The sequence below is a fragment of the Neolamprologus brichardi genome, chromosome 4, assembly GCF_056152115.1.
Source record: "Neolamprologus brichardi isolate AB-2024 chromosome 4, ASM5615211v1, whole genome shotgun sequence".
Taxonomy (NCBI): Eukaryota; Metazoa; Chordata; class Actinopteri; order Cichliformes; family Cichlidae; genus Neolamprologus; species Neolamprologus brichardi.
Genome location: NC_142107.1, coordinates 6413355 through 6438933, shown reverse-complemented (window position 1 = coordinate 6438933; position 25579 = coordinate 6413355). Strand labels below are relative to the sequence as shown.

The 25579-nt window shown below is 41.2% G+C and overlaps 1 protein-coding gene across 1 annotated transcript; it reads right to left on the bottom strand.

Moving 5' to 3' along the window:
- Positions 1 to 2871: 2871 nt before the first annotated feature.
- LOC148102914 (uncharacterized) lies at positions 2872 to 25543 on the bottom strand. Its single transcript, XM_087840408.1, has 24 exons — positions 25500 to 25543; positions 21754 to 21875; positions 21465 to 21632; positions 21225 to 21335; positions 17872 to 20256; positions 17423 to 17524; positions 17134 to 17301; positions 16894 to 17004; positions 14827 to 15930; positions 14692 to 14743; positions 14390 to 14520; positions 14101 to 14268; positions 13861 to 13971; positions 11671 to 12897; positions 11536 to 11587; positions 11234 to 11364; positions 10945 to 11112; positions 10705 to 10815; positions 8930 to 9741; positions 8814 to 8824; positions 8432 to 8562; positions 8143 to 8310; positions 7903 to 8013; positions 2872 to 6938 (listed from the first exon to the last, which is right to left on the bottom strand). The coding sequence occupies exons 1-24, from the start codon at positions 25541 to 25543 to the stop codon at positions 2872 to 2874; spliced, it is 11766 nt and encodes a 3921-aa protein (XP_087696534.1).
- Between the last annotated feature and the right edge of the window lie 36 nt (positions 25544 to 25579).

Below are 25579 nucleotides of genomic sequence, written 5' to 3'. Positions count from 1 at the left end.
ATCACCAAATACCTCAAATTGTATTCTGTACATCAACAAATCATGTTCAATTCCAGACCGCAGCTCTTTACCAGCTCTTTCTGTTTAAAATGTCCAGATTTGGGCACAATTGTGCCCTGCCCTGGTCCAGTTGCTTCCCTCCCAGACAATGGGTACGATAAAAGATGGTGGTCTTTATTGTGTCCTCTAAGAGTTTCAGGTGAACCTGAATAAACTGTCTCACCATTGTTTCCGAGTCCTCTTCTGCCTTCTCTGGGATGCCTGTCAATGCTGCAGGCCTGGAGCTCGATAACAGTTTCTTTGAGGTTTTAAAATTTTCTTGTGAGAGTTGGGTCATTCCCTTTGTGAGAGATGTCACTAACTGTAGGTCTTGAGTTTTTGTCAGCAAGTGTTTTCACCTGCTGCAAACGATACTCCATAGACTCTCGCAGAGTTTGAAACTCTATGTGAAGGAATTCCATTTAACAGGTTTGCAGAGCAAAACACAAACTGTTTGTGTGCAGTAAGTCACAGAGTGTGTCTGCTACTGTAGCTAAAGGTACAGCTACTGTAGGGAGAATGGAGAGAAAAGAACAAAAGATAACTTCACTCACAGATGGAGAAAGTTGTAGGAAAGATAGGGCAAGACAGGAAGAAGGTTAGATTTAAAGGTAAGGTGCTCATGGTCAGAGTTAGGTTACATCAAGTGGAGCAGAGATACATTTGAATTTAAACTGATGGTACTTAGAATCATTCATTGAATTTCACCATCATACCAACTTTATACCAACTAGCATAAAGATAGTAAAAACTTTCCCCTATAAAGTCAGTGTAGGAGATGGTAATCAGCCAAAGCAAAACAAAACAGTTTGTGGAATATTGGGTTAGATTTGGTTGAATTGAGTTGTATAAATAAATCCACAAAGAGCACTAAATCAGAGCAGCAGTAGCACAGGTCAGAAATTCTAGACTTGTTATTATTTCATTACAACTAATCTTAGGGTTTCCCCACCTCCTGATTGTACTTATCTCTGTTTAGATGTGGATGCACAGTAAAAAAACAACAACAACTTTGTGTTCCCATGTATTAATATTATTATATTAATATAGCAAGAGGTTTAGTTAGCTTTGCACAAAAATGGCTGGTGGAAATGTCCTTCAAATAGCTACTTTTTACTTTCTTACGTTCTTTACTTTTACTTGAGTAAAGAAGTTGAATCAGAACGTCAAATTCAGAACTCAAAGCCAGCCATCTGAGTAACACCACCTCAGCTGCTGACCTCCTCCCTCCATCGGAGTGTCCATTTTGGTTTCTGTAATGCTTTAATTAACAAATGATTGCATGGCATGTTCTGTACTTGACTTTTTAAAAAAGGGAAAGGCATTAAAATTATTTATGAAATAAAAAAGCAGAATGAACATCCTCTGAGTGTGGTGATTTCATAATTATTATTTGGGATGTCAAAGGACCTTGCAAAGAAAAGCGTCTGGACTTCTTTAAGTTGCTTGAAGACGTTTCACCTCTCATCCGAGAAGCTTCTTCAGTTCTTCAGTTCTACGGCTTTTCTTTGCAAGCTCCTTTGACTACAAAAACCTGGATGACTGAGAACCTTCACAGACATATTATTTGGGATGTTGGAAGACTTCTCTGCTTGGTTGCAAACCTGCCTAAATTCACATTAGTTATTAGTTCCATTATAACCATCAATTTAGGTTCTTTTGATATGGTATATTATGTACTACAATGTCATGTACAAGCATTTATGAAGCTTTTTTTTCTAGTCTCGTCAGCCACTCAAAACCCTTTAGACATTATACAAAAGAAACAAGTGGTTAGGGCTTTTTAGATCCAATAAAAATCAGAGGACTGTGTTATTATTGAAATCTGATTACTAGAAACAAAGATTATATTAGTTTAAAAAGAAAAACACTTCAACACATCCTTCTTCCTTTTCAATTATCCAAATTTGTATTTCCATTAGGAAAATTTACTGGCAATTACAAAAGCCCCCCAAAATATTACATTTTCTAATAACACTGATGAGTATTATAAAATATAACATTTCATTGAAGAAACTTTTAAATATTTTATAGGTACGGTAATTCATGTAGAAAAACAATTGATGCATCAATAGTTTTATTAAGATGAAGAGAGTAAAAGTCTACATTCTGGGGAAACCAGAGTATCTCATCTTATATAACATACAGTTACTATGTAATTATATGAAAGATAAAACTGGGGCCATGTGTGGCCATCAGTATGATTGAGAAAAATCAAGAAAACAAGTGACATTCAGAATAATCATAACATTATTTAAAGCAAATATATTGTCATAGCTTTTATATTCCCCATACTTGTCATCAATGGGATAGTTCCAAAAGACACAAAAAAAGCCATCAAAATGTCTGTTAAAAACTTTATCACAGTCACAGTTGTTATCTTTTGACATTTTTGGTGTAATTGTTGTTGTAGTTTTACAATGCTGTCATTGAATCACTGTTGTACTATAAAACTGACAATATATATGCATAACAAAAATCCCCAAATAACTAGTTATGGATATATGGATATATATTTCTGTTCATATTATTGCACACTATTACATTTCTTCAAGACATTTGCATGATAAGTTTAATAAAAGATAAATATATTTGTAAGTAAATATTAAATATATATTACACTTTATAACTCACTTGGAAAAAGGTAATTGTGTGTTAAATAGTTATCCATCCTCAGGTTTACCCAGACTCCTTTTCTTACATCTGAAACAAATTAAATTTAAATCCCAACTAAACAAGAAGAACAGAAATAAACATTGACAATAAAAAAAAAAAAACATCCTTTCACAGTTTTAGTGGTTTTCATGGAGTTTCCATCTGTGATTTTCCTGTTTAATAATAGATGGTAAAGACAAAGAGTCCCAGTACAAGAGGGATTACATTCATTCTGACAGAAGATGCGTTACTTGTTGTTGTCGTGGATGATTTAGTTGTTGAAGAAATTGTAGTGGTTGTTGTCGCAGCTGTTGTTGTGGTTTTTGACGCAGTGCTTGGATTTGGAGTAGCTGTTGTTGTTGTTGATGATGCTGTTGAAGCAGGTATTGTGGTCTGAGCAACAGCTGATGTTAGAGGTGATGTTATGGTTGGTGAGGCTGTTGATGTTGTTGGAGCATCTGGGCTTGTTGTTGGTGCAGCAGTTGTTGTGGTTGCAGATGCGGTGGCTGTGACTGTGGTCACAGCAGATACTGCTGTTGTTGGAGCACCTATTGTCGATGGTAGAGCAGGAGTTGTTGTGGTTGGTGCCACCATTGTTGTGGTTGGAGCAGCAGTTGTTGTGGTTGGTGCTACTGTTGCTGTGATTGGTGCACTTGTTGCTGTGGTTGGAGCAGCTGTTGTCGCTGTTGGAGCAGCAGTTGTCGTGGTTGGTGCTACTGTTGTTGTGATTGGTGCACTTGTTGCTGTGGTTGGAGCAGCAGTTGTTGTGGTTGGTGCTACTGCTCTCGTTGTTGGAGCAGATGTAGTTGTGGCTGCGGTCACCGCGGATACTGCTGTTGTTGGAGCACCTGTTGTCGATGGTGGAGCAGGAGTTGTTGTGGTTGGTGCCACCATTGTTGTGGTTGGAGCAGCAGTTGTTGTGGTTGGTGCAACTGTTGTTATGGGTGGAGCAGCTGTGGATGTCGTTGGAGCAGCTGTTGTTGAGGGTGCAACAGCTGTTGTTGTGGTTGGTGAAGCTGCAGTTGTTGTTGGAGCAGATGTAGTTTTTGTTGTTGTCACAGCGGTTGTGGTTGAAGTTGTTGCTGTGGTTGGTGCCACAGTGGTTGTGGTTGCAGCAGCAGTGGTTGTGGTTGGCGCCACAGTGGTTGTGCTTGGTGCAGCTGTGGTTGTGGTTGGAGCAGCATTTGTTGTGGTTGGAGCAGTTGTGGTTGTGGTTTCTTCCACAGTGCTTGTGGTCGGAGCAGATGTTGTTGTGGTTGCTGCTGCAGTGGTTGTGGTTGGAGCAGCAGTTGTTATGATTGGTGCACCTGTTGTCGTTGTTGGAGTCGCAGTTGTTGTGGCTGCTGCTATTGTTGTTGTGGTTGGAGCAGTTGTTGTTGTGGTTGGTAGTGCAATCGTTGTGGTTGGGACAACTTTGGTTGTGGTTGGTGCTGCAGTGGTTTTGGTTGGAGCAGCTGTGGTCGTGGTTGGAGCAGCTGTTGTTGTGGTTGGAGCAGCTTTTGTTGTGGTTGGAGCATCTGTTGTTGTTGGTGGTGCAGCTGTTGTTGTGGTTGGAGCAGCTGTTGTTGTGGTTGGTGCTGCAGTGGTTGTGGTTGGAGCAGCTTTTGTTGTGGTTGATGCAGCAGTTGTCGTGGTTGGAGCAGCTGTTGTTGTGGTTAATGCCAAAGTGGTTGTGGTTGGTGCTGCAGTGGTTATGGTTGGAGCAGCGGTGGTTGTGGCTGGAGCAGCTGTTGTTGTTGTTGGTGCAGCTGTTGTTGTGGTTGGAGCAGCTGTTGTTGTTGTTGGTGCAGCTGTTGTTGTGGTTGGAGCAGCTGTTGTTGTGGTTGGAGCAGCAGTTGTTATTGTTGGTGCCACCTTTGTTGTGGTTGGAGCAGTTGTTGTTGTGGTTGGTGCTGAAATCGTTGTGGTTGGGCCAGCTGTGGTTGTGGTTGGAGCAACTGTTGCTGTGGTTGGTGCTGTAATCGTTGTGGTTGGAGCAGCTGTTGTTGTGGTTGAAGCAGCTGTTGTTGTGGTTGGAGCAGCTGTTGTTGTTGTTGGTGCTGCAATCGTTGTGGTTGGGCCAGCTGTGGTTGTGGTTGGTGCTGCAGTGGTTGTGTTTGGAGCAGCTGTTGTTGTTGGTGGTGCAGCTGTTGTTGTGGGTGGAGCAGCTGTTGTTGTGGTTGGAGCAGCTGTTGTTGTGGATGGTGCAGCTGTTGTTGTTGGTGGTGCAGCTGTTGTTGTGGTTGGAGCAGCTGTTGTTGTGGATGGTGCAACAGTGGTTGTAGTTGGAGCAGCTGTTGTTGTGGTTGGAGCAGCTGTTGTTGTGGTTGTTGCCATAGTGGTTGTGGTTGGTGCAGCTGTTGTTGTGGTTGGAGCAGCTGTTGTTGTGGTTGGAGCAGCTGTTGTTGTTGTTGGTGCTGCAATCGTTGTGGTTGGGCCAGCTGTGGTTGTGGTTGGTGCTGCAGTGGTTGTGGTTGGAGCAGCTTTTGTTGTGGTTGGTGCAGCTGTTGTTGTGGTTGGAGCAGCTTTTGTTGTGGTTGGTGCTGCAATTGTTGTGGTTGGGCCAGCTGTTGTTGTGGGTAGAGCAGCTGTTGTTGTGGTTGGAGCAGCTGTGGTTGTGGTTAATGCCACAGTGGTTGTGGTTGGTGCTGCAGTGGTTATGGTTGGAGCAGCGGTGGATGTGGTTGGAGCAGCTGTTGTTGTTGTTGGTGCAGCTGTTGTTGTGGTTGGAGCAGCTGTTGTTGTGGTTGGTGCAGCTCTGGTCGGAATTGGAGCAGCTGTTGTTGTGGTTGGAGCAGCTGTTGTTGTGGATGGTGCCACAGTGGTTGTAGTTGGAGCAGCTGTTGTTGTGGTTTGAGCAGCTGTTGTTGTGGATGGTGCCACAGTGGTTGTAGTTGGAGCAGCTGTTGTTGTGGTTGGAGCAGCTGTTGTTGTGGTTGTTGCCATAGTGGTTGTGGTTAGAGCAGCTGTTGTTGTGGTTGGAGCACCTGTTGTCGTGGTTGGTGCAGCTGTGGTCCGAATTGGCGAAGCTGTTGTTGTGGTTGGAGCAGCTGTTGTTGTTGTTAGTGCCACCGTTGTTGTTGGAGCAGCTGTGGTTGTGGTTGGAGCAGCTGTTGTTGTTGTTGGAGCAGCTGTGGTTGTGGTTAATGCTGCAGTGGTTGTGGTTGGTGCTGCAGTGGTTATGGTTTGAGCAGCGGTGGTTGTGGTTGGAGCAGCTGTGGTCGTGGTTGGAGCAGCTGTTGTTGTTGGTGGTGCAGCTGTTGTTGTGGTTGGAGCAGCTGTTGTTGTGGTTGGAGCAGCTGTTGTTGTGGTTGGTGCTGCAATCGTTGTGGTTGGGCCAGCTGTGGTTGTGGTTGGTGCTGCAGTGGTTGTGGTTGGAGCAGCTGTTGTCGTGGTTGGAGCAGCTGTTGTTGTTGGTGGTGCAGCTGTTGTTGTGGTTGGAGCAGCTGTTGTTTTTGGTGGTTCAGCTGTTGTTGTGGTTGGAGAAGCTGTTGTTGTTGTTGGTGCAGCTGTTGTTGTGGTTGGAGCAGCTGTTGTTGTGGTTGGAGCAGCTGTTGTTGTGGTTGGTGCTGCAATCGTTGTGGTTGGGCCAGCTGTGGTTGTGGTTGGTGCTGCAGTGGTTGTGGTTGGAGCAGCTGTTGTCGTGGTTGGAGCAGCTGTTGTTGTTGGTGGTGCAGCTGTTGTTGTGGTTGGAGCAGCTGTTGTTGTTGGTGGTTCAGCTGTTGTTGTGGTTGGAGAAGCTGTTGTTGTTGTTGGTGCAGCTGTTGTTGTGGTTGGAGCAGCTGTTGTTGTGGTTGGAGCAGCTGTTGTTGTGGTTGGAGCAGCTGTTGTTGTGGTTGGTGCTGCAATTGTTGTGGTTGGGCCAGCTGTTGTTGTGGTTGGAGCAGCTGTTGTTGTTGTTGGAGCAGCTGTGGTTGTGGTTAATGCCACAGTGGTTGTGGTTCGTGCTGCAGTGGTTATGGTTGGAGCAGCGGTGGTTGTGGTTGGAGCAGCTGTTGTTGTGGTTGGTGCTGTAATCGTTGTGGTTGGAGCAGCTGTTGTTGTGGTTGAAGCAGCTGTTGTTGTTGGTGGTGCAGCTGTTGTTGTGGTTGGAGCAGCTGTTGTTGTGGTTGGTGCTGCAGTTGTTGTGGGTAAAGTACAGGTTTGTCCTGTTTTTATGGTACCAACACTCTGCATGAAAGGTAGAGAACCCAGGCTTGAAGCAGCTTTACACAGGTTGCTTGATGCACAGCCGTAAGCTGGAAAATCCTTGGTGCCATCGTTCACTGTAGATGAAAAATCCCAGTTTCAACAATTTCACATATTTTTAGACATACATGACTGTGTAGTAGCCTTTGAAAATTAAGACATACTTATATAAAAATATAATATTAATGGGTATAAGTTCGAAAAGTTTTCGAGGCATCATTTCAGTAAACTATTTCCATTTAGCAAACATAAATATCTTGTACATAAAAAGTAATCTAACATCTTTTTTAATCTGTTCTGTTTGCTGACAATGCTGAAACTTGAAATCTTACTGTAGTGACTTTTGGGTGTACTCTAAGACCTGAGTTGTGTGTTCAACATTTCTAATGTATAATACCATACCCACCAGTAAACAATTTTTAATTAGACACACGAACAGAGCCTGATTTTCAGTCAGTTGTTTCATGACTTTTACATTCAAGTTATTGAAAACATGTACTCACAATGTCAGAAGCCAAAGTGATTTCCTTTTAATGAACAGTGTTCCTACACTCGGTGTTCTATTATCACATATGTTTTTTTTTTCCATTTAAAGCAGGTAACTGATTTTTCCATCATCAAGAAATCAAAGTGCTCCTCTTGATGTTTTCATGTGTATTTTCTTTACTTTGCTCAATTGTGATGGACATTTATCTCTTTGTTTTCAGCTCTTGTTTTATACAAATGATTAGTCATGACAATAACTGACAGATTAATCAGTACCTCCATGCTACAAATATTGACTTTTAAAGTTTCGGGAGTACTTCTTAACTAATATATTTATGTGTTGTGGACAAATATGTATAATTTCCTACACTGATTAGCAAATCTTCATCTTTAAAGATTTAAAGTACAAAATCACATTCATTACAAATACGGGTAAAATGCTTGGTAATGGTTTTCCTGACTGACTGAAAAAAAAAGAATGTTTGTTGTATTTATTTTATGCAAAAACCAAATTTAAAGATGCTTTTTGTTAAAGTATGCATGATGAAGACTCACTCATTGATTGAAAGCATTGGTCCTCCACTCCCTGACATTGCAATGGTGTGTTGCACTGAGAGGTGGAACAATAGTTACATAGTAGGCCGTTACTTTTCTGAGGAGTAGGGGCTGAAACAGAAAAGAACATAATTTCATTTTAGAACAGAATATTTCAGCAGATATCAGAATATTGTTTCTTATCCCTTTCTGTCTTGTCTGTTCGGTTATGTGTCTTTAACTTAACTGATTTCTACTTACCAGCCAGAGTTGCTGAGTTGCAGTTATTCGTGTTGCAGCACGTGGCAGATGTAAGAGCACTTTGAACACCCAGGTCAACTGAAAATCTCTGAGAGCCCGTAGTTGGACACAGGGAGGAAGATGCACATGCCTTGTAGATTTGTGTTGCCGTAGTTCCAGATGAGGTAGCTGCAAAGTAATTTTAATATTTTTAATGATGAATTTTATTAATGTTGATGGAAAGCACACATAGCTTCACAGGTATTTGAAATTTACTGAACTGTATGAAATAATATGAAGAAAAGATTACCTAAAATAGTAGCTGTAACACACATGGTCTCTGAAGAACATTTTTTTGCTACTGTGGTTGAACACTTCTGATCTTTGCAGGTTCTACACCGAAGGGCTCTAGCTGCAATCAGGAGAGAAACAATGAAAGGACTGAAGTTAAAATGAAAGATTACAGGTTTTTAAATACCCCACTATACTGGTATTATTAAAGAGTCTTTATCTCTTCTATTTTTTAAGCTGTTGCACAGATTGATGAAATGCTGTTAATCCCTTTAACATCTGTATAAATATATTTTTTAATAAAGTGACATGAAACACTACATTAGTGTTAATTTAAGGTTAATGAAATAAGGATCATTTAAATCACGGAAGCCTGCTCCAACAACTGTCAACCATTTAACAGTTTCTGAGTCTATATTTAAAATGTTTTAATTTTTATGGCATGTGTAGCACCACCATGTGGAGCACCTGTTGTTGTTGTTGGAGCAGCTGTGGTCGGAATTGGAGCAGCTGTTGTTGTTGTTGGAGCAGCTGTTGTTGTGGATGGTGCCACAGTGGTTGTAGTTGGAGCAGCTGTTGTTGTGGTTGGAGCAGCTGTTGATGTGGATGGTGCCACAGTGGTTGTAGTTGGAGCAGCTGTTGTTGTTGTTGGAGCAGCTGTTGTTGTGGTTGTTGCCATAGTGGTTGTGGTTGGAGCAGCTGTTGTTGTGGTTGGAGCAGCTGTTGTTGTGGTTGGTGCTGCAATTGTTGTGGTTGGGCCAGCTGTTGTTGTGGTTGGAGCAGCTGTTGTTGTTGTTGGAGCAGCTGTGGTTGTGGTTAATGCCACAGTGGTTGTGGTGGGTGCTGCAGTGGTTATGGTTGGAGCAGCGGTGGTTGTGGTTGGAGCAGCTGTTGTTGTTGTTGGTGCAGCTGTTGTTGTGGTTGGAGCAGCTGTTGTTGTGGTTGGAGCAGCTGTTGTTGTGGTTGGTGCTGTAATCGTTGTGGTTGGAGCAGCTGTTGTTGTGGTTGAAGCAGCTGTTGTTGTTGGTGGTGCAGCTGTTGTTGTGGTTGGAGCAGCTGTTGTTGTGGTTGGTGCTGTAATCGTTGTGGTTGGAGCAGCTGTTGTTGTGGTTGAAGCAGCTGTTGTTGTTGGTGGTGCAGCTGTTGTTGTGGTTGGAGCAGCTGTTGTTGTGGTTGGTGCTGCAGTTGTTGTGGGTAAAGTACAGGTTTGTCCTGTTTTTATGGTACCAACACTCTGCATGAAAGGTAGAGAACCCAGGCTTGAAGCAGCTTTACACAGGTTGCTTGATGCACAGCCGTAAGCTGGAAAATCCTTGGTGCCATCGTTCACTGTAGATGAAAAATCCCAGTTTCAACAATTTCACATATTTTTAGACATACATGACTGTGTAGTAGCCTTTGAAAATTAAGACATACTTATATAAAAATATAATATTAATGGGTATAAGTTCAAAAAGTTTTCGAGGCATCATTTCAGTAAACTATTTCCATTTAGCAAACATAAATATCTTGTACATAAAAAGTAATCTAACATCTTTTTTAATCTGTTCTGTTTGCTGACAATGCTGAAACTTGAAATCTTACTGTAGTGACTTTTGGGTGTACTCTAAGACCTGAGTTGTGTGTTCAACATTTCTAATGTATAATACCATACCCACCAGTAAACAATTTTTAATTAGACACACGAACAGAGCCTGATTTTCAGTCAGTTGTTTCATGACTTTTACATTCAAGTTATTGAAAACATGTACTCACAATGTCAGAAGCCAAAGTGATTTCCTTTTAATGAACAGTGTTCCTACACTCGGTGTTCTATTATCACATATGTTTTTTTTTTCCATTTAAAGCAGGTAACTGATTTTTCCATCATCAAGAAATCAAAGTGCTCCTCTTGATGTTTTCATGTGTATTTTCTTTACTTTGCTCAATTGTGATGGACATTTATCTCTTTGTTTTCAGCTCTTGTTTTATACAAATGATTAGTCATGACAATAACTGACAGATTAATCAGTACCTCCATGCTACAAATATTGACTTTTAAAGTTTCGGGAGTACTTCTTAACTAATATATTTATGTGTTGTGTACAAATATGTATAATTTCCTACACTGATTAGCAAATCTTCATCTTTAAAGATTTAAAGTACAAAATCACATTCATTACAAATACGGGTAAAATGCTTGGTAATGGTTTTCCTGACTGACTGAAAAAAAAGAATGTTTGTTGTATTTATTTTATGCAAAAACCAAATTTAAAGATGCTTTTTGTTAAAGTATGCATGATGAAGACTCACTCATTGATTGAAAGCATTGGTCCTCCACTCCCTGACATTGCAATGGTGTGTTGCACTGAGAGGTGGAACAATAGTTACATAGTAGGCCGTTACTTTTCTGAGGAGTAGGGGCTGAAACAGAAAAGAACATAATTTCATTTTAGAACAGAATATTTCAGCAGATATCAGAATATTGTTTCTTATCCCTTTCTGTCTTGTCTGTTCGGTTATGTGTCTTTAACTTAACTGATTTCTACTTACCAGCCAGAGTTGCTGAGTTGCAGTTATTCGTGTTGCAGCACGTGGCAGATGTAAGAGCACTTTGAACACCCAGGTCAACTGAAAATCTCTGAGAGCCCGTAGTTGGACACAGGGAGGAAGATGCACATGCCTTGTAGATTTGTGTTGCCGTAGTTCCAGATGAGGTAGCTGCAAAGTAATTTTAATATTTTTAATGATGAATTTTATTAATGTTGATGGAAAGCACACATAGCTTCACAGGTATTTGAAATTTACTGAACTGTATGAAATAATATGAAGAAAAGATTACCTAAAATAGTAGCTGTAACACACATGGTCTCTGAAGAACATTTTTTTGCTACTGTGGTTGAACACTTCTGATCTTTGCAGGTTCTACACCGAAGGGCTCTAGCTGCAATCAGGAGAGAAACAATGAAAGGACTGAAGTTAAAATGAAAGATTACAGGTTTTTAAATACCCCACTATACTGGTATTATTAAAGAGTCTTTATCTCTTCTATTTTTTAAGCTGTTGCACAGATTGATGAAATGCTGTTAATCCCTTTAACATCTGTATAAATATATTTTTTAATAAAGTGACATGAAACACTACATTAGTGTTAATTTAAGATTAATGAAATAAGGATCATTTAAATCACGGAAGCCTGCTCCAACAACTGTCAACCATTTAACAGTTTCTGAGTCTATATTTAAAATGTTTTAATTTTTATGGCATGTGTAGCACCACCATGTGGAGCACCTGTTGTTGTTGTTGGTGCAGCTGTGGTCGGAATTGGAGCAGCTGTTGTTGTGGTTGGAGCAGCTGTTGTTGTGGATGGTGCCACAGTGGTTGTAGTTGGAGCAGCTGTTGTTGTGGTTGGAGCAGCTGTTGTTGTGGTTGTTGCCATAGTGGTTGTGGTTAGAGCAGCTGTTGTTGTGGTTGGAGCACCTGTTGTCGTGGTTGGTGCAGCTGTGGTCCGAATTGGCGAAGCTGTTGTTGTGGTTGGAGCAGCTGTTGTGGTTGTTAGTGCCACCGTTGTTGTTGGAGCAGCTGTGGTTGTGGTTGGAGCAGCTGTTGTTGTTGTTGGAGCAGCTGTGGTTGTGGTTAATGCTGCAGTGGTTGTGGTTGGTGCTGCAGTGGTTATGGTTTGAGCAGCGGTGGTTGTGGTTGGAGCAGCTGTGGTCGTGGTTGGAGCAGCTGTTGTTGTTGGTGGTGCAGCTGTTGTTGTGGTTGGAGCAGCTGTTGTTGTGGTTGGAGCAGCTGTTGTTGTGGTTGGTGCTGCAATCGTTGTGGTTGGGCCAGCTGTGGTTGTGGTTGGTGCTGCAGTGGTTGTGGTTGGAGCAGCTGTTGTCGTGGTTGGAGCAGCTGTTGTTGTTGGTGGTGCAGCTGTTGTTGTGGTTGGAGCAGCTGTTGTTGTTGGTGGTTCAGCTGTTGTTGTGGTTGGAGAAGCTGTTGTTGTTGTTGGTGCAGCTGTTGTTGTGGTTGGAGCAGCTGTTGTTGTGGTTGGAGCAGCTGTTGTTGTGGTTGGAGCAGCTGTTGTTGTGGTTGGTGCTGCAATTGTTGTGGTTGGGCCAGCTGTTGTTGTGGTTGGAGCAGCTGTTGTTGTTGTTGGAGCAGCTGTGGTTGTGGTTAATGCCACAGTGGTTGTGGTTCGTGCTGCAGTGGTTATGGTTGGAGCAGCGGTGGTTGTGGTTGGAGCAGCTGTTGTTGTGGTTGGTGCTGTAATCGTTGTGGTTGGAGCAGCTGTTGTTGTGGTTGAAGCAGCTGTTGTTGTTGGTGGTGCAGCTCTTGTTGTGGTTGGAGCAGCTGTTGTTGTGGTTGGTGCTGCAGTTGTTGTGGGTAAAGTACAGGTTTGTCCTGTTTTTATGGTACCAACACTCTGCATGAAAGGTAGAGAACCCAGGCTTGAAGCAGCTTTACACAGGTTGCTTGATGCACAGCCGTAAGCTGGAAAATCCTTGGTGCCATCGTTCACTGTAGATGAAAAATCCCAGTTTCAACAATTTCACATATTTTTAGACATACATGACTGTGTAGTAGCCTTTGAAAATTAAGACATACTTATATAAAAATATAATATTAATGGGTATAAGTTCGAAAAGTTTTCGAGGCATCATTTCAGTAAACTATTTCCATTTAGCAAACATAAATATCTTGTACATAAAAAGTAATCTAACATCTTCTTTAATCTGTTCTGTTTGCTGACAATGCTGAAACTTGAAATCTTACTGTAGTGACTTTTGGGTGTACTCTAAGACCTGAGTTGTGTGTTCAACATTTCTAATGTATAATACCATACCCACCAGTAAAAATTTTTTAATTAGACACACGAACAGAGCCTGATTTTCAGTCAGTTGTTTCATTACTTTTACATTCAAGTTATTGAAAACATGTACTCACAATGTCAGAAGCCAAAGTGATTTCCTTTTAATGAACAGTGTTCCTACACTCGGTGTTCTATTATCACATATGTTTTTTTTTTCCATTTAAAGCAGGTAACTGATTTTTCCATCATCAAGAAATCAAAGTGCTCCTCTTGATGTTTTCATGTGTATTTTCTTTACTTTGCTCAATTGTGATGGACATTTATCTCTTTGTTTTCAGCTCTTGTTTTATACAAATGATTAGTCATGACAATAACTGACAGATTAATCAGTACCTCCATGCTACAAATATTGACTTTTAAAGTTTCGGGAGTACTTCTTAACTAATATATTTATGTGTTGTGGACAAATATGTATAATTTCCTACACTGATTAGCAAATCTTCATCTTTAAAGATTTAAAGTACAAAATCACATTCATTACAAATACGGGTAAAATGCTTGGTAATGGTTTTCCTGACTGACTGAAAAAAAAGAATGTTTGTTGTATTTATTTTATGCAAAAACCAAATTTAAAGATGCTTTTTGTTAAAGTATGCATGATGAAGACTCACTCATTGATTGAAAGCATTGGTCCTCCACTCCCTGACATTGCAATGGTGTGTTGCACTGAGAGGTGGAACAATAGTTACATAGTAGGCCGTTACTTTTCTGAGGAGTAGGGGCTGAAACAGAAAAGAACATAATTTCATTTTAGAACAGAATATTTCAGCAGATATCAGAATATTGTTTCTTATCCCTTTCTGTCTTGTCTGTTCGGTTATGTGTCTTTAACTTAACTGATTTCTACTTACCAGCCAGAGTTGCTGAGTTGCAGTTATTCGTGTTGCAGCACGTGGCAGATGTAAGAGCACTTTGAACACCCAGGTCAACTGAAAATCTCTGAGAGCCCGTAGTTGGACACAGGGAGGAAGATGCACATGCCTTGTAGATTTGTGTTGCCGTAGTTCCAGATGAGGTAGCTGCAAAGTAATTTTAATATTTTTAATGATGAATTTTATTAATGTTGATGGAAAGCACACATAGCTTCACAGGTATTTGAAATTTACTGAACTGTATGAAATAATATGAAGAAAAGATTACCTAAAATAGTAGCTGTAACACACATGGTCTCTGAAGAACATTTTTTTGCTACTGTGGTTGAACACTTCTGATCTTTGCAGGTTCTACACCGAAGGGCTCTAGCTGCAATCAGGAGAGAAACAATGAAAGGACTGAAGTTAAAATGAAAGATTACAGGTTTTTAAATACCCCACTATACTGGTATTATTAAAGAGTCTTTATCTCTTCTATTTTTTAAGCTGTTGCACAGATTGATGAAATGCTGTTAATCCCTTTAACATCTGTATAAATATATTTTTTAATAAAGTGACATGAAACACTACATTAGTGTTAATTTAAGGTTAAGGAAATAAGGATCATTTAAATCACGGAAGCCTGCTCCAACAACTGTCAACCATTTAACAGTTTCTGAGTCTATATTTAAAATGTTTTAATTTTTATGGCATGTGTAGCACCACCATGTGGAGCACCTGTTGTTGTTGTTGGAGCAGCTGTGGTCGGAATTGGAGCAGCTGTTGTTGTTGTTGGAGCAGCTGTTGTTGTGGATGGTGCCACAGTGGTTGTAGTTGGAGCAGCTGTTGTTGTGGTTGGAGCAGCTGTTGATGTGGATGGTGCCACAGTGGTTGTAGTTGGAGCAGCTGTTGTTGTTGTTGGAGCAGCTGTTGTTGTGGTTGTTGCCATAGTGGTTGTGGTTGGAGCAGCTGTTGTTGTGGTTGGAGCAGCTGTTGTTGTGGTTGGTGCTGCAATTGTTGTGGTTGGGCCAGCTGTTGTTGTGGTTGGAGCAGCTGTTGTTGTTGTTGGAGCAGCTGTGGTTGTGGTTAATGCCACAGTGGTTGTGGTGGGTGCTGCAGTGGTTATGGTTGGAGCAGCGGTGGTTGTGGTTGGAGCAGCTGTTGTTGTTGTTGGTGCAGCTGTTGTTGTGGTTGGAGCAGCTGTTGTTGTGGTTGGAGCAGCTGTTGTTGTGGTTGGTGCTGTAATCGTTGTGGTTGGAGCAGCTGTTGTTGTGGTTGAAGCAGCTGTTGTTGTTGGTGGTGCAGCTGTTGTTGTGGTTGGAGCAGCTGTTGTTGTGGTTGAAGCAGCTGTTGTTGTTGGTGGTGCAGCTGTTGTTGTGGTTGGAGCAGCTGTTGTTGTGGTTGGAGCAGCTGTTGTTGTGGTTGGTGCTGTAATCGTTGTGGTTGGAGCAGCTGTTGTTGTGGTTGAAGCAGCTGTTGTTGTTGGTGGTTCAGCTGTTGTTGTGGTTGGAGCAGCTGTTGTTGTGGTTGGTGCAGCTGTTGTTGTGGTTGGTGCTGTAATCGTTGTGGTTGGAGCAGCTGTTGTTGTGGTTGAAGCAGCTGTTGTTGTGGTTGGAGCAGCTGTTGTTGTGGTTGGAGCAGCTGTTGTTGTGGTTGGAGCAGCTGTTGTTGTGGTTGGTGCTGCAGTTGTTGTGGGTAAAATACAGGTTGGTCCTCTTTTTATGGTACCAACACTCTGCATGAAAGGTAGAGAACCCAGGCTTGAAGCAGCTTTACACAGGTTGCTTGATGCACAGCCGTAAGCTGGAAAATCCTTGGTGCCATCGTTCACTGTAGATGAAAAATCCCAGTTTCAACAATTTCACATATTTTTAGACATACATGACTGTGTAGTAGCCCTTGAAAATTAAGACATACTTATATAAAAATATAATATTAATGGGTATAAGTTCGAAAAGTTTTCGAGGCATCATTTCAGTAAACTATTTCCATTTAGCAAACATAAATATCTTGTACATAAAAAGTAATCTCACATCTTTTTTAATCTGTTCTGTTTGCTGACAATGCTGAAACTTGAAATCTTACTGTAGTGACTTTTGGGTGTACTCTAAGACCTGAGTTGTGTGTTCAACATTTCTAATGTATAATACCATACCCACCAGTAAAAAATTTTTAATTAGACACACGAACAGAGCCTGATTTTCAGTCAGTTGTTTCATGACTTTTACATTCAAGTTATTGAAAACATGTACTCACAATGTCAGAAGCCAAAGTGATTTCCTTTTAATGAACAGTGTTCCTACACTCGGTGTTCTATTATCACATATGTTTTTTTTTTCCATTTAAAGCAGGTAACTGATTTTTCCATCATCAAGAAATCAAAGTGCTCCTCTTGATGTTTTCATGTGTATTTTCTTTACTTTGCTCAATTGTGATGGACATTTATCTCTTTGTTTTCAGCTCTTGTTTTATACAAATGATTAGTCATGACAATAACTGACAGATTAATCAGTACCTCCATGCTACAAATATTGACTTTTAAAGTTTCGGGAGTACTTCTTAACTAATATATTTATGTGTTGTGGACAAATATGTATAATTTCCTACACTGATTAGCAAATCTTCATCTTTAAAGATTTAAAGTACAAAATCACATTCATTACAAATACGGGTAAAATGCTTGGTAATGGTTTTCCTGACTGACTGAAAAAAAAGAATGTTTGTTGTATTTATTTTATGCAAAAACCAAATTTAAAGATGCTTTTTGTTAAAGTATGCATGATGAAGACTCACTCATTGATTGAAAGCATTGGTCCTCCACTCCCTGACATTGCAATGGTGTGTTGCACTGAGAGGTGGAACAATAGTTACATAGTAGGCCGTTACTTTTCTGAGGAGTAGGGGCTGAAACAGAAAAGAACATAATTTCATTTTAGAACAGAATATTTCAGCAGATATCAGAATATTGTTTCTTATCCCTTTCTGTCTTGTCTGTTCGGTTATGTGTCTTTAACTTAACTGATTTCTACTTACCAGCCAGAGTTGCTGAGTTGCAGTTATTCGTGTTGCAGCACGTGGCAGATGTAAGAGCACTTTGAACACCCAGGTCAACTGAAAATCTCTGAGAGCCCGTAGTTGGACACAGGGAGGAAGATGCACATGCCTTGTAGATTTGTGTTGCCGTAGTTCCAGATGAGGTAGCTGCAAAGTAATTTTAATATTTTTAATGATGAATTTTATTAATGTTGATGGAAAGCACACATAGCTTCACAGGTATTTGAAATTTACTGAACTGTATGAAATAATATGAAGAAAAGATTACCTAAAATAGTAGCTGTAACACACATGGTCTCTGAAGAACATTTTTTTGCTACTGTGGTTGAACACTTCTGATCTTTGCAGGTTCTACACCGAAGGGCTCTAGCTGCAATCAGGAGAGAAACAATGAAAGGACTGAAGTTAAAATGAAAGATTACAGGTTTTTAAATACCCCACTATACTGGTATTATTAAAGAGTCTTTATCTCTTCTATTTTTTAAGCTGTTGCACAGATTGATGAAATGCTGTTAATCCCTTTAACATCTGTATAAATATATTTTTTAATAAAGTGACATGAAACACTACATTAGTGTTAATTTAAGGTTAATGAAATAAGGATCATTTAAATCACGGAAGCCTGCTCCAACAACTGTCAACCATTTAACAGTTTCTGAGTCTATATTTAAAATGTTTTAATTTTTATGGCATGTGTAGCACCACCATGTGGAGCACCTGTTGTTGTTGTTGGAGCAGCTGTGGTCGGAATTGGAGCAGCTGTTGTTGTTGTTGGAGCAGCTGTTGTTGTGGATGGTGCCACAGTGGTTGTAGTTGGAGCAGCTGTTGTTGTGGTTGGAGCAGCTGTTGTTGTGGATTGTGCCACAGTGGTTGTAGTTGGAGCAGCTGTTGTTGTTGTTGGAGCAGCTGTTGTTGTGGTTGTTGCCATAGTGGTTGTGGTTGGAGCAGCTGTTGTTGTGGTTGGAGCACCTGTTGTCGTGGTTGGTGCAGCTGTGGTCGGAATTGGCGAAGCTGTCATTGTGGTTGGAGCAGCTGTTGTGGTTGTTGGTGCCACCGTTGTTGTTGGAGCAGCTGTGGTTGTGGTTGGAGCAGCTGTTGTTGTTGTTGGAGCAGCTGTGGTTGTGGTTAATGCCACAGTGGTTGTGGTTGGTGCTGCAATCGTTGTGGTTGGGCCAGCTGTGGTTGTGGTTGGTGCTGCAGTGGTTGTGGTTTGAGCTGCTGTTGTTGTGGTTGGAGCAGCTGTTGTTGTTGGTGGTGCAGCTGTTGTTGTGGTTGGAGCAGCTGTTGTTGTTGGTGGTTCAGCTGTTGTTGTGGTTGGAGCAGCTGTTGTTGTTGTTGGTGCTGCAATCGTCGTGGTTGGGCCAGCTGTGGTTGTGGTTGGTGCTGCAGTGGTTGTGGTTGGAGCAGCTGTGGTCGTGGTTTGAGCAGCTGTGGTCGTGGTTGGAGCAGCTGTTGACGTGGTTGGAGCAGCTGTTGTTGTTGGTGGTGCAGCTGTTGTTGTGGTTGGAGCAGCTGTTGTTGTGGTTGGAGCAGCTGTTGATGTGGTTGGTGCTGCAATTGTTGTGGTTGGGCCAGCTGTTGTTGTGGTTGGAGCAGCTGTTGTTTTTGTTGGAGCAGTTGTGGTTGTGGTTGGAACAGCTGTTGTCGTGGTTGGAGCAGCTGTTGTTGTTGTTGGAGCAGCTGTTGTTGTTGGTGGTTCAGCTGTCGTTGTGGTTGGAGCAGCTGTTGTTGTGGTTGGAGCAGCTGTTGTCGTGGTTGGTGCTGCAATCGTTGTGGTTGGAGCAGCTGTGGTCGTGGTTGGAGCAGCTGTTGTCGTGGTTGGAGCAGCTGTTGTTGTTGGTGGTGCAGCTGTTGTTGTGGTTGGAGCAGCTGTTGTTGTTGGTGGTTCAACTTTTGTCGTGGTTGGAGCACCTGTTGTCGTGGTTGGTGCAGCTGTGATCGGAATTGGCGAAGCTGTCATTGTGGTTGGAGCAGCTGTTGTGGTTGTTGGTGCCACCGTTGTTGTTGGAGCAGCTGTGGTTGTGGTTGGAGCACCTGTTGTTGTTGTTGGAGCAGCTGTGGTTGTGGTTGGAGCACCTGTTGTTGTTGTTGGAGCAGCTGTGGTTGTGGTTAATGCCACAGTGGTTGTGGTTGGTGCTGCAGTGGTTATGGTTTGAGCAGCGGTGGTTGTGGTTGGTGCTGCAATTGTTGTGGTTGGGCCAGCTGTGGTTGTGGTTGGTGCTGCAGTGGTTGTGGTTGGAGCTGCTGTTGTTGTGGTTGGAGCAGCTGTTGTTGTTGGTGGTGCAGCTGTTGTTGTGGTTGGAGCAGCTGTTGTTGTTGGTGGTTCAGCTGTTGTTGTGGTTGGAGCAGCTGTTGTTGTTGTTGGTGCTGCAATCGTTGTGGTTGGGCCAGCTGTGGTTGTGGTTGGTGCTGCAGTGGTTGTGGTTGGAGCAGCTGTGGTCGTGGTTGGAGCAGCTGTTGTCGTGGTTGGAGCAGCTGTTGTTGTTGGTGGTGCAGCTGTTGTTGTGGTTGGAGTAGCTGTTGTTGTTGGTGGTTCAGCTTTTGTCGTGGTTGGAGCAGCTGTTGTTGTGGTTGGTGCTGCAGTGGTTGTGGTTGGAGCAGCTGTGGTCGTGGTTGGAGCAGCGGTGGTTGTGGTTGGAGCAGCTGTTGTTGTTGGTGCAGCTGTTGTTGTGGTTGGAGCAGCTGTTGTTGTTGGTGGTTCAGCTGTCGTTGTGGTTGGAGCAGCTGTTGTTTTTGTTGGAGCAGCTGTTGTTGTGGTTGGTGCTGTAATCGTTGTGGTTGGAGCAGCTGTTATTGTGGTTGAAGCAGCTGTTGTTGTGGTTGGAGCAGCTGTTTTTGTTGGTGGTGCAGCTGTTGTTGTGGTTGGAGCAGCTGTTGTTGTGGTTGGAGCAGCTGTTGTTGTGGTTGGTGCTGCAATTGTTGTGGTTGGACCAGCTGTGGTTTTGGTTGGTGCTGCAGTTGTTGTCGGTAAAGTACAGGTTGGTCCTCTTTTTATGGTACCAACACTCTGCATGAAAGGTAGAGAACCCAGGCTTGAAGCAGCTTTACACAGGTTGCTTGATGCACAGCCGTAAGCTGGAAAATCCTTGGTGCCATCGTTCACTGTAGATGAAAAATCCCAGTTTCAACAATTTCACATATTTTTAGACATACATGACTGTGTAGTAGCCCTTGAAAATTAAGACATACTTATATAAAAATATAATATTAATGGGTATAAGTTCGAAAAGTTTTCGAGGCATCATTTCAGTAAACTATTTCCATTTAGCAAACATAAATATCTTGTACATAAAAAGTAATGTAACATCTTTTTTAATCTGTTCTGTTTGCTGACAATGCTGAAACTTGAAATCTTACTGTAGTGACTTTTGGATGTACTCTAAGACCTGAGTTGTGTGTTCAACATTTCTAATGTATAATACCATACCCACCAGTAAACAATTTTTAATTAGACACACGAACAGAGCCTGATTTTCAGTCAGTTGTTTCATGACTTTTACATTCAAGTTATTGAAAACATGTACTCACAATGTCAGAAGCCAAAGTGATTTCCTTTTAATGAACAGTGTTCCTACACTCGGTGTTCTATTATCACATATGTTTTTTTTTTCCATTTAAAGCAGGTAACTGATTTTTCCATCATCAAGAAATCAAAGTGCTCCTCTTGATGTTTTCATGTGTATTTTCTTTACTTTGCTCAATTGTGATGGACATTTATCTCTTTGTTTTCAGCTCTTGTTTTATACAAATGATTAGTCATGACAATAACTGACAGATTAATCAGTACCTCCATGCTACAAATATTGACTTTTCTTTTAAAGTTTCGGGAGTACTTCTTAACTAATATATTTATGTGTTGTGGACAAATATGTATAATTTCCTACACTGATTAGCAAATCTTCATCTTTAAAGATTTAAAGTACAAAATCACATTCATTACAAATACGGGTAAAATGCTTGGTAATGGTTTTCCTGACTGACTGAAAAAAAAGAATGTTTGTTGTATTTATTTTATGCAAAAACCAAATTTAAAGATGCTTTTTGTTAAAGTATGCATGATGAAGACTCACTCATTGATTGAAAGCATTGGTCCTCCACTCCCTGACATTGCAATGGTGTGTTGCACTGAGAGGTGGAACAATAGTTACATAGTAGGCCGTTACTTTTCTGAGGAGTAGGGGCTGAAACAGAAAAGAACATAATTTCATTTTAGAACAGAATATTTCAGCAGATATCAGAATATTGTTTCTTATCCCTTTCTGTCTTGTCTGTTCGGTTATGTGTCTTTAACTTAACTGATTTCTACTTACCAGCCAGAGTTGCTGAGTTGCAGTTATTCGTGTTGCAGCACGTGGCAGATGTAAGAGCACTTTGAACACCCAGGTCAACTGAAAATCTCTGAGAGCCCGTAGTTGGACACAGGGAGGAAGATGCACATGCCTTGTAGATTTGTGTTGCCGTAGTTCCAGATGAGGTAGCTGCAAAGTAATTTTAATATTTTTAATGATGAATTTTATTAATGTTGATGGAAAGCACACATAGCTTCACGGGTATTTGAAATTTACTGAACTGTATGAAATAATATGAAGAAAAGATTACCTAAAATAGTAGCTGTAACACACATGGTCTCTGAAGAACATTTTTTTGCTACTGTGGTTGAACACTTCTGATCTTTGCAGGTTCTACACCGAAGGGCTCTAGCTGCAATCAGGAGAGAAACAATGAAAGGACTGAAGTTAAAATGAAAGATTACAGGTTTTTAAATACCCCACTATACTGGTATTATTAAAGAGTCTTTATCTCTTCTATTTTTTAAGCTGTTGCACAGATTTATGAAATGCTGTTAATCCCTTTAACATCTGTATAAATATATTTTTTAATAAAGTGACGTTAAAGTGAAGTTTAATAGAGTTAATTTAAGGTTAATGAAATAAGGATCACTTAAATCACGGAAGCCTGCTCCAACAACTGTCAACCATTCAACAGTTTCTGAGTCTATATTTAAAATGTTTTAATTTTTATGGCATTGGTAGCACCAACTAGTGCAGACCTTCCCAAATTGTGGGGCCATCGCAGGGGGGGAGCGGAATGAAAGGGGGGGGGGGGGGGGGGGGGGGGAACAAAAGGCTTGGACACTGCTAGCACGGGGCGCCTACAGAAACGCAAAGCAGCAGATGAAGCGTCACTGAACATGTTTCCAAACCAACTTCATTCTAAGCCAAAGACTAGAAAATATTGTGAAGCATATCTTCCCTTTGGCTTCACCTGCACAAGTGCCAAGGTAGGTCTCCCCTGCAGAATTGGTTTTCCCTGTGTCGGGAGCAGCGCTGGGCTGTTCAAATCACGGACAAACAGGATCCCACAGTTGTTTATGTTTTTAAACCCATTTTGCACAGAGGCATTTTTTGAAAAATGTATCGATAGCAATGTTGAATATTATTACACATGAAAAAAAACAACTACACGTAAAATAATCACACTGTGACACCTCTGCCTTTGTAAATGGAGGGACAGTAACTGCGTGTGTATATGTAAACCTGTAAAACCTGAAGATAGTAAGATTAACAGTATTTTGTCTCTATCTGCCATTTTGCAATTCATCTCACGTAAACAATAACGTGGCGCACAGCGTGACGTGAAAAAAAGGCACATACCTTTGATGTTGAGTGACAAACTCTGAATTCCTCGTCCACACGTAAATGCAAAAAAGGGTTTAAAAAAATCTCAGTTTTCGGTGATTCGAAACGCAGTTTACGTGTGGACGAAACAGCTGCGTTTTCAAAAATATCCGTGTAGGTGTGGACGTAGCCTAAAAGAGTTAGTAGTTTATTTTATTACTACCTGTCATTTATTGCAGATTACTTGTATTTGTTTAATTGTTTACTAAATGTTCGAGGTGTGAAATAAACCGCAATGGAGCAAAATATGGGTGTGTGTGGTTGGAGGATGTGTTAGCGCGCTTGCGCGCGCGTAAACGCGCGAGAAGGGGGCAGGGGGCACGAACATTTTTCTTGTAAAACAAAGGGGGGCCTAGCAAAATAAGTTTGGGAACCACTGAACTAGTGCAAGAAAATAATGTTGATTACAGTTCAGCATTTAACTCAATAGTGCCCAGCAGACTGTTCACAAAGCTGAGGGATCTAGGACTCAACAGCCGTCTGTGTGCATGGGTGCTGGACTTCCTCTGTTGTGGCCATTTTTGTTGAATGTTTATAAAATGCAATTTGTATTAATTTTTGTTTTTTCTTTAAAGTTGTAAGAATATGTTGACCTAGTTTTGTTTATGTAAATTTGTAATTCATTTTATTGGAAAAGGTTTTGGAAAATGATTGGTTTAATGGCTTATGGACCCTCCCATTAATCACGGGATTAAGAGCACGCTGGAAGGGTGTGGTAAGGATACTTTTTGTTTGCCAAATGTCTGCTGGGGACTCGGGAGGGTGAGGAAATGATTTTTTGACCACTTTTGAAGTTGTTAAAGCAAATTAAGTTAACATTCGTTTAATTTTAAGTTTTAAGAAGTTATTTGGTTGATTTTTGTTTATAATTTTGCACAAATAAAGACATATGATTTAAAACAATGGAATCAAAGTGCGTTCTAAAACAAACCTCCCGTTGCCACCCACGGCCTTTTCTTGGACCTTTCTTTTTTGGTGTTTGGAACATAAAAGGCCTTGACATTTAAGTCAAAAAATCATTTGATTCGCTTGGATATCAACTTGGAATCTGGGAGAAACTTGCAAGATTGGACTTGGAAGATTGCATCTTCGCAGAATGGACTGAAAAAATGACGCAAAGTTCGTGAGTAAATATGAAACTTTGTTTGGATGAGCCGAGATGCTGAGCTGCAACATGAAGCATTTGTATTGAACAATTATCTTTTGGACCGTGTGAAACGACTTTTGTGGTTAAAATGGAGGAACAAGAAAGAGAGCTTTTTAATTTGATTAAAAAACGCAGAGCGAAACTTGGCATTCTGACTTGCAGAACTCACGTGGTGAGGGTGGATAGATGCGTCTCTAACAGCGTCACCATTAACAGGGGTGTGTCCTCTCGCCACTGCTCTACTCCCTCTATACTTCAGACTGTGTGGCCACCCATGGCTCCAACACCATTGTGAAGTTTGCTGATGACACAGTGGTGTTGGGCGCCATCTCCAACAACGATAAGGAGGCCTACATTGACGAAGTGAAGAATCTGGCATCATGGTGCCAGGATAACCACCTCCAGCTGAATGTCGGCAAGAGCAAGGAGCTAGTGGTGGACTTCAGAAGGAGTCAGCACAGAGACTACAAGCCCATTATCATCAATGGAGCTCCAGTGGAGAGGGTGCAGTCCTTCAAGTATCTCGGTATCCACATTTCCTCAGACCTGACATGGTCTGCTCACATTCAGGTCTAGACCAAAAAGGCTAGGCAGTGCCTGTACCACCTCCGACAACTGAGAAAGTTCAGGGTCTCGCTGGTGATCCTCAGGACTTTCTATGCAGGCGCTGTGGAAAGCATCCTCACACAGAACATCACATCCTGGTGTGGGAACAGCTGTGTTAAGGACCAAAAAGCTCTTCAGAGAGTAATCAGTACAGCAGAATGCTGCTGCAGGATTGCCCCTCCCCCCTTAGGGACACCTACACCAGGAGATGCTGGACTAGAGCAGGTCAGATACTGAAGAACCCGTCCCATCCTGGCAACAAACTGTTCCAAGGTTCCGTATCATCCGGGCAAGGACAGAGAGACTCAAGAGGAGCTTCTAACCTCAAGCCATCCAGGCCCTAAACCTTAACAAACTGAACTAAGATTTTCAACAAAGTCCTAATCCTAATATCCATCATTATGTCCTTCACGTATATTTGGTCATCACTTTTCCTTATTTCTAGTATGAAGTAGACCTAATCCACTCAGTAAAATAATTTGAACAAAGTGAATCATCAAACATCAGTTTGCCAAACAGATTCAGAAACAGATTTTATAAACTAAAACAAAAAGTCTGGCATATCTTTCTTAAAGGCTCCTGTTTTTGTTTGTTTGTTTGTTTTATTTTAATTGGGTCTATCACATGTAATAATCTATATTCCCTATGGATATGCTGACAAATATTTGTTTTCCTGTCAATGGAAAGAAACTTAGTTATGTTTGTGGTTCGATCCACCACAAACATAACTAAGTGATCCTCTTGTAAAGTGTTTGGATGTTTTTGGGAAAAGACATTTAATACATGTATAAAATAAATTTTAAGGTTTTTGTTTGTTTGTTTGTTTTCTTTTACTGTTAAATTTGAAGTGTTTTAGTGTTAGATTTGAAGTGCTTTATTCAAATCCTGAATGATAAGAAAAAGTGTAGTTACCTGTGCTGGATATTCCCAAGAGGAGGATCAGAGCAGTCAGCTTCATTGTGATGAACAGGTCAGTGCTGCAGATTAGTTTCCC

Excerpts from the sequence above, each read along its gene's own strand:
- LOC148102914 (XM_087840408.1), bottom strand. The coding sequence starts at position 25,543 with ATGAAGCTGACTGCTCTGATCCTCCTCTTGGGAATATCCAGCAC. Across the intron at positions 21,336-21,464 it reads CAACTCAGCAACTCTGGCTG|CCCCTACTCCTCAGAAAAGT; the intron begins GTAAGTAGAAAT and ends TTTCTGTTTCAG. Across the intron at positions 9,742-10,704 it reads CCAATGCTTTCAATCAATGA|TGAACGATGGCACCAAGGAT; the intron begins GTGAGTCTTCAT and ends TTTCATCTACAG.